This window comes from Ammodytes marinus, assembly GCF_949987685.1.
Source record: "Ammodytes marinus genome assembly, chromosome: 15".
Lineage (NCBI taxonomy): Eukaryota > Metazoa > Chordata > Actinopteri > Uranoscopiformes > Ammodytidae > Ammodytes > Ammodytes marinus.
The window spans coordinates 12591699-12604736 of record NC_137219.1 but is presented as its reverse complement, the minus strand read 5'-3'; the positions used below and the strand labels follow the sequence as shown (position 1 = coordinate 12604736).

Sequence of the window (13038 nt, the reverse complement as noted above, 5' to 3'; positions counted from 1 at the left end):
CAGTGTCTGATAATCATGTTGCCATACGTTTATTTGGATCCATTGCTGTGAGTTAAGCAGAACATATACACATTGTATTTCTAATATTGTGAGTCAACAATGTCTAATGTTAGATGTTCCAACAAACCTTTGGAGAGTCTACGGATGAGCCAATACGTTTCTATACTGAAGGCACAGCTCTAATACAGATGCAAAAGTATATAATTTAGTGAAGACATATCAACAGTCAGGATTTTGTTTTTGAAAAGACAAACCTCTTTAGAGGAAGCTGTGAATCTCTTTGTATGAAGGGATCGGGAGTTCTTGGTATAACTGACCCACTTTTTTAAATACTGATATCAATTTATGCATCCAAACAAATTTCAACTCTTAAAAGATGTTTTATTGTTTTGTCCAATAAGTACATTGGCTTCAAAATAATACCAGCAAAACAAAAGTCAAAAAATAAATAAAACACTGGTAGGGAGAACAAAAAAAAATCAAATGAGCCCAATTTAAAAAGCAATAAACAAAGGGACAAACTGCAAAACATTCTGTTAACCTGTGTTTCTTCCACTTGCTTTCAGATTGACCAGCAAACCTTAAGTTAAACTCTGCGCTGCTGCTTTATCATATTTACATGTAACAAACAGGAAAACAAGTGACAAAGCCTGGAATGCCGGGAATCATTACAAAAGTGAGATAACTGTAGATACACATACAGCAGGAGGAACAGAGGCCACTGGTAGAGAGAGGGTCCATTAATTTACATGAGGAAGCACCTAGTTGCTTACAACAGAGTGGTAACTGACAACAGCTTTATATAAACCTTTGCCCAAAGACAGAAATATGGCACAGTAAGAAAAGTTTCATTTAAACTAGCTAAACTGAATCTCTTGATGATGAGCTTTGGGGTTTTCCTTCTCCTTGAAGATATCGCATGATAGCTTGCAGAAAGAGAAGGCCGTCTTGCAAAGATTTCTGTGCCACACTCAGGAAACATCTGGAAAATACAGAAACCAGACTTGTTACTTTAAACTTCAAAAAGGCGGAGCTCAAAATCCAAGACCTTTTCTCAAATACAGTATTGTGGGAAACAAACAGGAAGGTGGAAATGATTCGAGGTGGAATGGAATGAAATAACTCACAGCTTGCAGGTTGCTCCCCGAATCGTCGCATTAACTGATCGTGTGTGAACTTCACAAAGGTGTCGTATTGTTCTGAAACGTACAGGACAGTGAATCAGAATTATTGTTGTTGTTCAACTAAATGTTAAAATCTACTTTGGGAATATGTCTGTTTTGTGGGATTATAGTGCTGAAGAGATAAGAACATTGATGGACAACGATCTTTCTGTTGTCAAACATTTGCTTGGTCCAGCTTTCCAAATGAAAGGATTTGCTCTGTAAACAACTTGGACAGTTAGTTGATGTGTGTCCTAGCAAAGTACACTTGCTAAGTGTGTACCAACCTGCCAATTTTGAAGTCATGGTCTCCTCGTACTCCTCCCGCACCTTCTCTTCCCTTTCTTTCAGCAGCCGTTCACAGATCATTCCAACTTGTCTGAGGGTGAATAATGGCTGTTCTTTTCTAGTGGGCGAAACGCCTCCAGAGGACGTTCCTGTACAAGCCAAAGAATAACATAAGTCTCGTGGCATACTTGGTTGGCATTTCTGGTGGTATTTTCTCTCCTGTATGCAGTGTGTAACTCAACCCACCTGGCATGCTGGAAACATTCATAGTAGACGACTGGGATGGGGACTCAGGAGAATAGCAGCCCTCTGACTGGTGGTAGCCTCCATCTAGATGCTTCCTCTTTTGAATGCGTTTGTACTCCTGCTTGATGCTGTTGAGAATTTGTTCTGGCGGGACAAAAGAAAGTCATAAAGAACAGAAGGGGTCCATTAGTGAAGACAAAGCAGCATACATTCATGTTAGGGAGTACACAACCTAACTAAAACTGTACCACTAATAAGCATATTTGTCTGGTTTGTGGCAGTTGGGATCAACGTGTGGCCCCCTGGCAGGTATTTCAAGCAATAGTATCGTTACCTGCACTAAGTGTTGATGACGACTCCCCAAATGGCGAGGGCTCCATGCGCAGATACTTCCTAGGGGATGAGGAGGATGGGGACACAGGGATGCATCTTCGTCTTTTAGGAGACGTAGGACTCATCAGCGGATCGAAATCCATGGTCCTCTTCAGGGTGGCTCCACACGCCATGACTTCAGTTTGAAAAAGAGAGGAGGTGAGCGCAAATGACGGAAACAAGACAATAATGAAGCGATAACGTCAGTTATTTAAAATAACTGACAACCGTTACTATTGTTTGACACGACGTGCTCATTACAGCGAGAATGTATTTGATGAAATCAGTTTCCCTCGCTGAGGAGACCAGACTCGGCGTACTGCGCAGCTGAGGCTTTAAATATTTGCTAGCAGGCTAACGTTAGCAGTGCCTGGTAGCTAATAATCAAAAAGAAAACAAAGCTAACGTTAGCTTTGGCTGCCATGGGTAGAACAGTGCGCGCAAGTCTATATTTGGAATTTAGCTGTTTCTTACCTTTTTAAAGGGGGGAAAGTTGGTCCGTCCAACTGCGGTTAACCACTCGTGTTGTTCCGAAAGTTGCTTCCCAAAAAGTTGAAGTGACGATCCGCCGGCTGCGGGCCAACTGTCTGCTGTGTAAGACAGGCGAGCTAGCAAGGCAACTTAGCTGCTTGTTTTTGATATGAGGCTGTCGGCTTCTCCGGCTCGTGACGTCACGTGCGAAATGCGATACAATGCATTCTGGGGAACGTAGTTAAACAAACGCCGTAAGAACATAGAAATGGAAGGTTGATGTCGTATGCTTTTATATACTATCTATGGTCGTACGTGGCTACATCATCCTAAACTTTGCCACGTTTTTAGAATTGTATTTAGTTGCATTATAGCTCATTATATTTGTCGAACCACACCTCCTTTCATCAGTATAATGGGAATTTGGAAACAATGACAATGGGTGGATGTTGTTTCTTTTATTTCCACAGGAGGGCAGTGTTACACAAAGAAAGACAGCTTCACTTTCTGAGGCAATGGCACAACATGTAGCCTAGTAAGAAATACATTTATCTTACAGAATATTATGTTTATTATAGCTTTACTTAATTTGTTAGATGTTTCTAATGAAAGGTAGTTTCACATTTTAATGGCTTAATTTCCTGAAGTTAATCTCTTTTTTTATCTGGATGAAAGTCTGATTATTCATGTCGCCATACAAATTCAAAAGTAGACATTAAGTAGCTATAAGCACGGACACACTCACATAAATAGTTATTAACCTTAAGAAGGACTAAATACATATTGCATGTCTAGTAGATTAGACGCATGTTCTGATGAGATGTTTTTCTAAGATTTTATTGTTTTTTTGGAAAAAGAAAAGATACCAAGAATGTTGACAAAATGATGATTAAAAATAGACAAATTTCATATTTTAATTGAATTGGTGTTCTCTCCATTTACACACTGTTAGAGGGACACAATGGCACAATGGATGCTTCACAAACATACCCAGTAGTGTGTAGCTTCGCACAAAGCACTGCAATTGCTTCATAAGTACATGTGCAAGAAGCTATGTAACATTCCCAAATCACTACAGACTTATATTTGATTTAATCAAAAAAGCTGCTCATATTTCAAAGTATGACTTGACATTTTGCTTTGCAAAGTACATGTAAAAAATTAAATAAATATAAAACAAATAATATTAAATAAATAATATTAAATAAACGTACAAATGCCACATAAATTATCGGACGCTAACTTTACTTGGAAGCAATGTGCTGTCATTTAGCAATGCATGATGTTATAGACACAGTTTCATCTTTTTCTGCCTAAAAACTAGAACACTATTGTGTAACTTTATGCACAATACAGCAAAGATGACCGAGCAGAGTGGGTTTGTGTGTGTTGTGGTGTGAATTCAACTCCATTATTTACTGAATGATTCAGATGAAATGTGCAAACATGACCAAGAACTTCTCAATAACAGTAAACAAAGAGTTTCCTACAAAGAGTCTCCACATTACAGCTGGGTGCAATCATTAATAAATAGAACAGATTTAAGCAACAGGGTTAGGGTTAGGGTTTGTTTTTTGAGTCTGTATAAGAAATTATTTGGCACATTTCACAGTGACAGAGCAGTGCACTGGGAGGGTTGGGGCTTATCTGCAATATCTTTACTTCATAGTTGTACCAGAGCAAGGCAGAGTGGCTCTCAGACCGCCTCTGCAGTGGAACTCTCAGTCACTCCAGAAACCGTAACCTGAGCAACCTTTACTCTATGCTTTGCATAGCCATCTCCATCCACCCCTCCTGCTGTGCCTCTCACACTCCTAGTGTTCAAGTCGTTCTCGCCGCTGTTGTCCAGTGTCTGTGTGGCTCCCCGGCACGCATGGCAGATGTTGAGGAAGGCCTTGCGCAGGTCCTTGCTCCTCATGGCGTAGATCACCGGGTTCACGGTGGAGTTGAGCAGGCAGAGCATGCTGCAAAAGGCAAACACAGCCCTGACGGAGTCGTTCACCATCCCGAAGAGGTCATAAACCATGATGGCTAGGAGCGGGCCCCAGCAGATGATGAGGGCCACCAGGATCAGAACCAGAGTTTTAGCCAGACGGAGGTCCATCCGGGCCTGTTCAGGCCTCACAGACTGCACTTTGGTCCCCTCCGCGGTGTAGACGATCACACTCCTTTGGGAGCTGCGGCTCAGCATGCGGACGGCATGGTGGTGGGACTTCCAGAGAATGAACATGTAGGCGTAGATGATGAACAGGACCAGGATGCTCGTCATCCCGATCCAGAACATGAGGTACTTCCGATCGATTAGCGGGAAGATATCCGAGCAGACAGAGTTGAGGCGCTTGCAGTTCCAGCCCAGCAGCGGCAGCAGGGAGAAGACAATAGAGATGGTCCACATTACGCTGAAGGCGACCACCGCCTTGCTCTTGGTGACGATGCGTCTGTACGCCATGGGCCTGTGGATGGAGATGTAGCGGTCGATGGCCGTGAGGAACAGACTGCCCACGGAGGCGGTAAAGGAGGCGATGACCCCGGCCAGCTTGAAGAGAAAAACGTTGGGGGTGTCCTTCCTGTGGAGGACGTGGAAGTCCAGGAAGCTGTAGACAAAAATGATGCTGCCTATCAGATCCGCCACAGCCAGGCTGCCAATGAAGTGGTAGGAGGGCCGGGATCGAAGTGTCTGGGAGTGCAGGATCACGCAGAGCACCATGAGGTTCTCCAGCACCGTGAATGTACCCAGGGTGAGAGCCAAGATGGCGACGGCGAGCTGCTGACCGGGCGTGAGGATCATAAAACACTCCATGTTGTCCGCAAAGTCCTGCCCACACTGTGCCGCCCCTCCGCCCTCCACGGAGCTGCCATTATTTAGCAGGAAGTCCGACACGTTGGTGGGAAAAACCGAAGAGAGGCCGCCGTAGATGACATCCTTGCTCCCAGGGACAAGTCCAGGGAAAGGGTTACCGACTGAGTCAGAGTGAGGTTTCTCCAATTGGAACCTGTTCTTGATTAGGGTTGAGTCGATAGACGGATCATTATAGCTGGCGTCGTTGGAGCCGAGGTATTGGACACCTGTGGTTAAGGTGCTCACCGTGGTGCCTGCTATTCTGTTCAAAGCCAACTTCATGGCTGGTATGTTGCTGTACAGATGCTCAGTGTAGGGGTGTTTGGTGCAACAGCGTTAGATCCACTCAAAAGGACATCTATGAAGAAAAAACAACATTTTAATCCATAAAGAATGCAATGATGGATTTAAAACAATACTTAACAAATCAACTTACATTTAATGCTTAAAATATTGTAATACATGGAGCAACATCAACGTCTATAAATTATTCATATGGTGGAAAATGAATTTGTTGTTGGGAGATATATTCGGGGAATCTGTGTATCCGCCAGCTGACTCCAGAGCAGATGCATCCCAGACAATAGTGGGAAACTGAACAGTTGATGACAAACCTGTGCAGCCTTAGGGAAAATCATTGCATTAAGTATGTAGGGCACACAAGGCTTTCTTATTAATTAAAGGAGTTCAATGAACACTAAGCTGTTTTTTCCCCTCTCTCAATAATCATTGGATTAATTAGGCATCATGGGAGAAAACAAGATGAAGGGTGCACACGTCTGCCCAATCAACCATTTCCATTTTGATGCCAGTAATGATGATATTAATTATTAACAGTTAAGCTTACATGACGTTGACGGCTCGAACGTCAACCGTCATGTAAGCTTAATTTCGAGCAGCATCACACGCAAAAGAAATAGCCTACAACATTATAGTTTGAGACCAAAATAACAATAATGATAATAATAATAATAATTGATAAATAAAAGTATTGATTAATTAAAATAATAAAATTAAACCCCACTTTGCATCAAACGTGTTACAATGCGTCTGATATTGATCAATCATAGGCTACTCATGCCTATCACATTTACCACGACTACAGAGATTACAATAACAATTTTAAAAACAACTCGAAGATAACGGGTCATTCAATTAAATAAAACCTACCTTGATTTTCTCAGCACAAACATCTTGCTCCCAGTCCATAAAAATAATAAAAATTCAACCAAACCGGGAGTAAAGCAGTCTGCTGTTTACGCTCTTCACTCTCTTCACCAACAGTTCCAGCAACTCCAAAGGGAACAGGAAGCCAGCGTGAAACTCACTGATTGTTGTTTTGATGTTTTGATTATCTGCCGGGGGGAAATATCCCGTGTTGACTCCCCAGATACAAAGTAATGTAGCCTACAGTACGCTATTCAGCCGAGCAGGCGGCCGGTGGAGTTTGTGGTAGAGGGCGGCGACAAAGCTGCTTTTTGTGCGCCTATTGGTCACGTGGTGTGAGGTGTTGGAGCGCACAATGAAATGTATCCATGAGTATCACTCACCTATTTCCACAGGGTGGAAAACAAATCACTTGCGATCCTAAGAAAAATAAGAGATTTTGTACACAATGCATGTTTGTTAATATTATATTACAGTTTGATTTATCCATATTTAACAAAGGCTATTGTAATAGCATATTGTCTGGGCGAGTATTTTCATCCATTATCTAGGTGTTGCTACTGCAGAAAACGTTTGTTGGATTACCGACCTTTTCAAAAGCTGTTGTACCAAGTGCACCATTTTTTTATGAATTGATGTTATCGTCTATAAATATTCTCCAAATCTGCAAATTTGTTTAAGGCGAGATATAAGATTACAGATTTACCTTGTACTTTTGGATGTTATTTTGTTCGAATCTCAAAATTCCATAATCACAGTATTAGACAAGGTGAAAATCTTCGTTTTCCTCTGTATAAATCTTCCTGCAGTCAGTTTTGTACTAAATATTGTGGAGTCCTCTTATGGAATGACAACATGAATTGACTCGATTCTTCTGTCTCATTGTCTGTGTACAAAAAGAGAATACGAAATTGTATGCTAACACCCGTTTGAATAACGGATTGGATTTGGTTTATATGTTAAACATGACTCTTTGCTTGTGTGTTTTGTATTCTAATATGCAAATGTTTTTTGGTGTGGTTTCCATATAAGCCTGTAGGTTTTTGCTGCACCCACACATGTACTTATATGTTTTAGTAGCCTACTTAGTTTTGTATATTGTTTGTGTGTGAAAACTAAACTAAACTAAAAACGCAAGAAAAACAGACGTTGATAATGATAAGTTAAAAAAAAAATCTTGCTTGTCTTCTGACCTGAATACAACTCCATCATGACTATAGGCTATAGGCCACTTGACAAAATACAGAAGCAATCGTAGGCTAAATCATCGTTTTTAGACCAAAGGTTCAGCTTCATTGTAAGATTGGACCATCAAATGTACTTGTAGCCTGCTCCACACACACACACACACACACACACACACACACACACACACACACAATAATCTGCAAATAGAGATTAATTAAAATTCTATTAGAATATAATAAAAACAATAAAATGGACAATTTAAAAGTGGGGTTAGCTATTCTGGAGAATGGTTGTCACAATCACTTTTTGTCAAAATCTGTGAATATATCCTCACAATCTGCTACCTGTCCGTTCTGTGTGCACTGAAAAAAATCTAGTGTTGATACACAGCCTAGGCTCTGTAAAAGGGATGTTGCTAGCTAAGGTGGGCCTCCTTTGTAAACATATTCCTTTGTTTATACTTTAATTTTTAACTTCACTTACTTTAATTGTATCTGCTTTAAGAACATAAAAGCTTCAGAAGCGAATACTGAACATTTAAAAAAGACACAATGCAGTGAGGCTTTAAAGTCACAGTGCTATTGGAGGTCCATTTTGAATATCCTCCACTATTAATCTATTTATTTGCTGCAATTGGGGGGTCACATGCACACACTATTTAAAGTCCTTATCCTGTCCTGCGCAGCTGCGCAATTATTTCCATTATGCACTCCCAGCAGAGCTATCTCCCAAATTACAAGTATCTTGTTGTGGAAAATACATGACATTGGCGATGCAACATCATGGGAAAACAATGAAAGGCGCCAGTGCCTCCAATTTTGGCAGAACAGAAGAGGCTGAGGAGTCATCCCTCTAATTACTGAACACTTGTTATGCCGCGCTTGAGCAGATTCCAGCAGCCATTCATCACGTTTGGTAGAACAGTGAATATCCAATTTGTATTTCTTATAAAGATAGTTTACAAGCAGACAGACAGGCAGTGTAATGTATTTTTAATGACCGTTAATTGTGGAATCCATCTATACTGAATCCAGATGTAAAGTGTCCTGTGTTTGATTGCTTTTTTTTGATCAGGGTAAAGTTTTTACTGCGGCTTTGGTTTGTAAGCAGCATCTATTATCTCTCAAAGCAGGAGGGCAGAGCATTAAAATCCACATCCATTATAATAATCATCGTCAATATTTCAGTGTCAGCATCAGTGAGGGAGAAAAAGCCATCTGCGATGTCAAAAGGGTCTGTACTGTATGCAGCTGTAACAGCAACTTGTAGAGGTTCAGTTACTCGGAAAAAATCAACTTCCACCACCTGGACCCTGCAGTTACGATAAGAGAGGCCACTGCTATTATTTCACCTCCGTCTGTCTTTTGTGGGGGAATATGGCAAGTGATTTTACAGTAATTGATTTTTTTTAGCAAGGATTTCTCATGAAAAGCGCCATAGTGCAGCTCATTTCATATCGACCACTCTCCACTTACAGTCGTTTTGTTATGCGAGTGGCTACGATAATTATAAAATCAGTACTTTGACCCACATATCCTCCAAAAAAGACAGATTCAAGCATGAGGCTTTATGCAAAAGAAACAACAAAATAACATGAATTTATCAGATTTCTTCACAATATTGCACATTTCACAAGACCATCCTGAAGCAAAATTAGCTTTTTTTATGAAATCAGAGAGCAAGAAGCATTTTGTGTTTTGAAATATAAATGTTACACAGAACGTTGCAACAATGAGACTTTGTCTGTCCATGGTGTGCAGAGGGGTTGGAAGATAGAAAGAAGTGGGGAGGGAGGGGAAAAGATGACCACATACTGGAAGTTGTGGCTTAACAGCTCTAAAACAGTTTTTCTTATTTGCTACTTTTCATATTTTGTTCCTCCCCAGCTGGAGACACTTTATGTTGTAGTCAAGGTGCCACAGCAGAGACATAAAATGTGCTCAGATCGTCAAGGGAACAAAAAAGCTCCATTAAAGTGTTTACAGCATTTTCAACAGTTTCACACTTTTCTCCATGTCTTGCGCAGAAAGGACTTGTGCATCATCGCCTGTCATCAGCAACCCTATACAAAAATATGTAGTAGGGGAAGGTGGGGTGATTTGTGCATTTTGGAAGTTGCAAAACCCCTTGTTTCTAGAAAACCGTGGAAGAAATTGGAAATGTGACCACATATTTAAGAAGAGCCATCCATTTGACTCATCCTGTAAAGAAGGGAGACACAAGGAATAAGATATAAGCACATTTAAGCTAAAAAAACTGTGTTTTGCCTTTCAAAGTAAAATTTCCATGATCAAGGTTTTTTGATTATTGTGTCTGAACAATTATAGACACGTTTGAAAACATTTGACACATGTTTTAGTGCTTTGGTATGCTACACTTTGAGTCTATATAGTTAGCACAATGTCAACCCTAAATTGCTGCATCATGCCTATTATCCAAAATTCTGGGGATGGGGTGATTTGTGCGCAAGGGCCTGGGTGAGTTATAAGTAAGTAAGTAAGTAAAATGTATTTATAAAAGCACATTTATGACAGTTTGCACTGTCCAAAGTGCTGTACATAGTGCATTCAGTAGGTAAACAATGAAGGTAAAATAACAATAACCAAAATAAAAGACGTAAAGCCCATACATCCACATAAACACAGATAGTAGTGCAGAGGTAAGTAAGTAGTGCAGAGGTTAATGGGGAGGAAACACCAGGGTGTACATATGGGTTTTGAGCCTTGATTTAAAGGCAGAAATGTAGGGGGAATCACATTTGTCAGGTGGCAGTTGGTTCCACAAGCACGGAGCAACTAGTGCAAAGTACATTTCTGAGAGTTGTGCCAGTGGCATGGCTGTATACGCTGGTCACCAAAAGAAAGTGATAGTCTACAGTAGCTCAGGAGAGAGTGACATCTCAATTCCACTTAACGACACCACTGATGAGAGTTCAGATGGCCAGAAAGATGATGATGGTGACTTTGTCATTGTGACACAATGACGCACAAATCACCCCACTACGTGGGGTGATTTGTGCGACAAGACAACTTTTTTTCCGAAAGCTATATTTCTTAAACAGTTTATTCCAGATCCAAAGTTTTTATTGCCAGGGATGCACAACATCCTGAAATATATGTACATATTTGAGTTGGAGACATAACTGTCAAGGCCTCACTTTAAAATCACTTTGAGTAAAAAGTTGCACAAATCACCCCACCTTCCCCTATAGTAAAAAGAAAAAAATATGTGGTTTGCAATGCAGGGCTGGAGTGAAGGAAAGTGCGGAAGCAACACGTCATCTTTCTCTGCTGCAATTGCAGAACAGATCTTCCTCACAGCACAGCAGAAAGAACTGAAAAATGTTGGGCACTGAATGTTTTACTAGAGAACTGTCTCTATCAAAACACAACAATACGAGTATAAAAGGGCAAACTAAATAAATCAAGCGTAATATAATTAAATGCATTCAATTGAAATATTTGATTTCTGCTAAACAATTTTGGCAAGTTGATTGGTTCCACCTCATGAGTTTGCATAGCAGAAATTGTGGCTTTTCCTGCTGCGGCATAGAGAGAATAACAGCCTTATGGTCAGAGGGTAGAATCCCCTTCATGCACCATTTAGTTATATAAAGACCCTTTTTTCATATCTCAGCAGAACACAGTGGTAATCACTAAGCCTTAGAGGGTTGGTTCGGTGAATGCTCACTTGTGCAAACATGATGCAAATGAACGCTACAGGCATAGATGAATTTACTCAGGCAGCAGTGCACACCTTCAAATGACAGCTCAGTTAAACTGTTTCTCACAGTTTCATCGCTCATGGTTTTCAGGTTTAGACTGTGCCATCAGTAGCAGCCCTGCGGTTGAACCTAGAGCACGATTTGGTGCCAGAGAATAATTTGTTTGCCTTCGTTGACCCTGGCATTGCTCTGAGCAGGATGCTATGGTCTTTTCTCCATGCATGCATGCTGACCATAATCATCTGTATTGTCTTTTGAAACTATGTAAAGATTTATTTTCATTTTAGTGAAGTTTTCTTCAACAAAAAAACTTCTTCCACACTGCCATGAGACCAACAGTCACCAGTGTAATCACATGGCCCGTTTCTGTCCAAATGAAGAGGAGTTGTGAAATTGAGGATATGTTAAGGCCGTTCAAATCCTTTTATACACATGTTACTCTAGCATCAGTAGTGTGAAGTAATTAAGCATAAACATCAGAAATAACTTCATCTTTTGGCTGCTTGGGAGCTTTAAAACAAGCCGTGGGCAAAACAAATATTAAGGTTTTAAGTTGATATGGGGAACCTATTTTGACAAACAGAAGACGTGGAGTAAATTAGTTTTTAATTGAGATCATGTTTATATGGCCACTAGATGAATGTTAGTCCAATATTCTCCTTTGAGCTCAGATTTGGTCTCCACCACCTTATGAGGGAAGTATTTGACTCTTTAGCTGCTAAAAGCTGTTCACCAGCTAGTTGCTAACTGTGTCTGACTGTGCAACACTTCCATGAAAACTCTTCGTACCCATGCGCAATACAACCATTCATTCAGCTCATCGCATCATGTTTATTCACCCATTACAGACAAATGCATCAAGCAGAAAACAGTGCTCAGGGTGCTTTGACATCCAGGAAGAGTTCTTTCATTAGTCTGTGTGTATCAGCTTTCAGAGAGACTCCACCACATACAAGTAGACAGACTATTTGAATTTCTTTTGTTGAGATTGGTGTTTTTTGGCCGGTACAGAGAGTCAAAACATCAGCTGCAAGTCCTGAAATTGAAATAGAATCTAAAGCAATGAATGTATATGGTGGTGCAAGCATGCATTTTATTGCATTATTGCACATTGTCCAATCTAATTGCATTTGTGGTGAGCAGTAGGGAGCAGCTTGACTTAAGTGGTCTTTCTTGATGGATGATGCCAAGTGTCCTGCCATCAATTGCATGTGGAACATTAGGGCTGACCCATGTTGGTTGTGTTAACTCCCTCATCGCTAAGAGAACATAACCAAAATAGAGTAATGAAACAAATTCTTCTTTGTTCTATTTATGCCACCCCCTTTGCTTAGTAGTACAGTACAGTAGATTTTGTGTTGTATTTGGTGTTAGAGTTTAAAAAACTAAGTAAAGATTTGTTTTCATATTGGATTTGAGTGAAGTTTTCTTTAACAAATACACTTTTTCTACAGCGTACAATTATGAGAAAACTCTTGAAGCCAATACTCAATGAATACTTTATTCCAGCACAGTCCTTGTGGGCAATACAGCAAGCCACTGGGAGTTGAATAAAGTCTCAGGGCAAAACTAAATCATTA

The 13038-nt window shown here is 40.5% G+C and overlaps 2 protein-coding genes across 2 annotated transcripts; both read right to left on the bottom strand.

Annotated features, from left to right (window-relative positions):
- Positions 1-13: 13 nt before the first annotated feature.
- Positions 14-2688, bottom strand: LOC307261530 (akirin-2-like). The gene is made up of 6 exons (XM_080042094.1): positions 2544-2688; positions 2032-2205; positions 1698-1841; positions 1451-1600; positions 1128-1199; positions 14-982 (listed from the first exon to the last, which is right to left on the bottom strand). Exons 2-6 carry the CDS (start codon positions 2201-2203, stop codon positions 972-974), a joined length of 549 nt encoding a protein of 182 aa, XP_079898220.1. The 5' UTR covers positions 2204-2205; positions 2544-2688; the 3' UTR covers positions 14-971.
- Positions 2689-4236: 1548 nt separating this feature from the next.
- Positions 4237-5661, bottom strand: LOC307262159 (cannabinoid receptor type 1B-like; the record flags this gene model as incomplete). The annotated part of the gene is made up of 1 exon (XM_080042938.1): positions 4237-5661. One exon carries the CDS (start codon positions 5659-5661, stop codon positions 4237-4239), a length of 1425 nt encoding a protein of 474 aa, XP_079899064.1.
- Positions 5662-13038: the final 7377 nt, after the last annotated feature.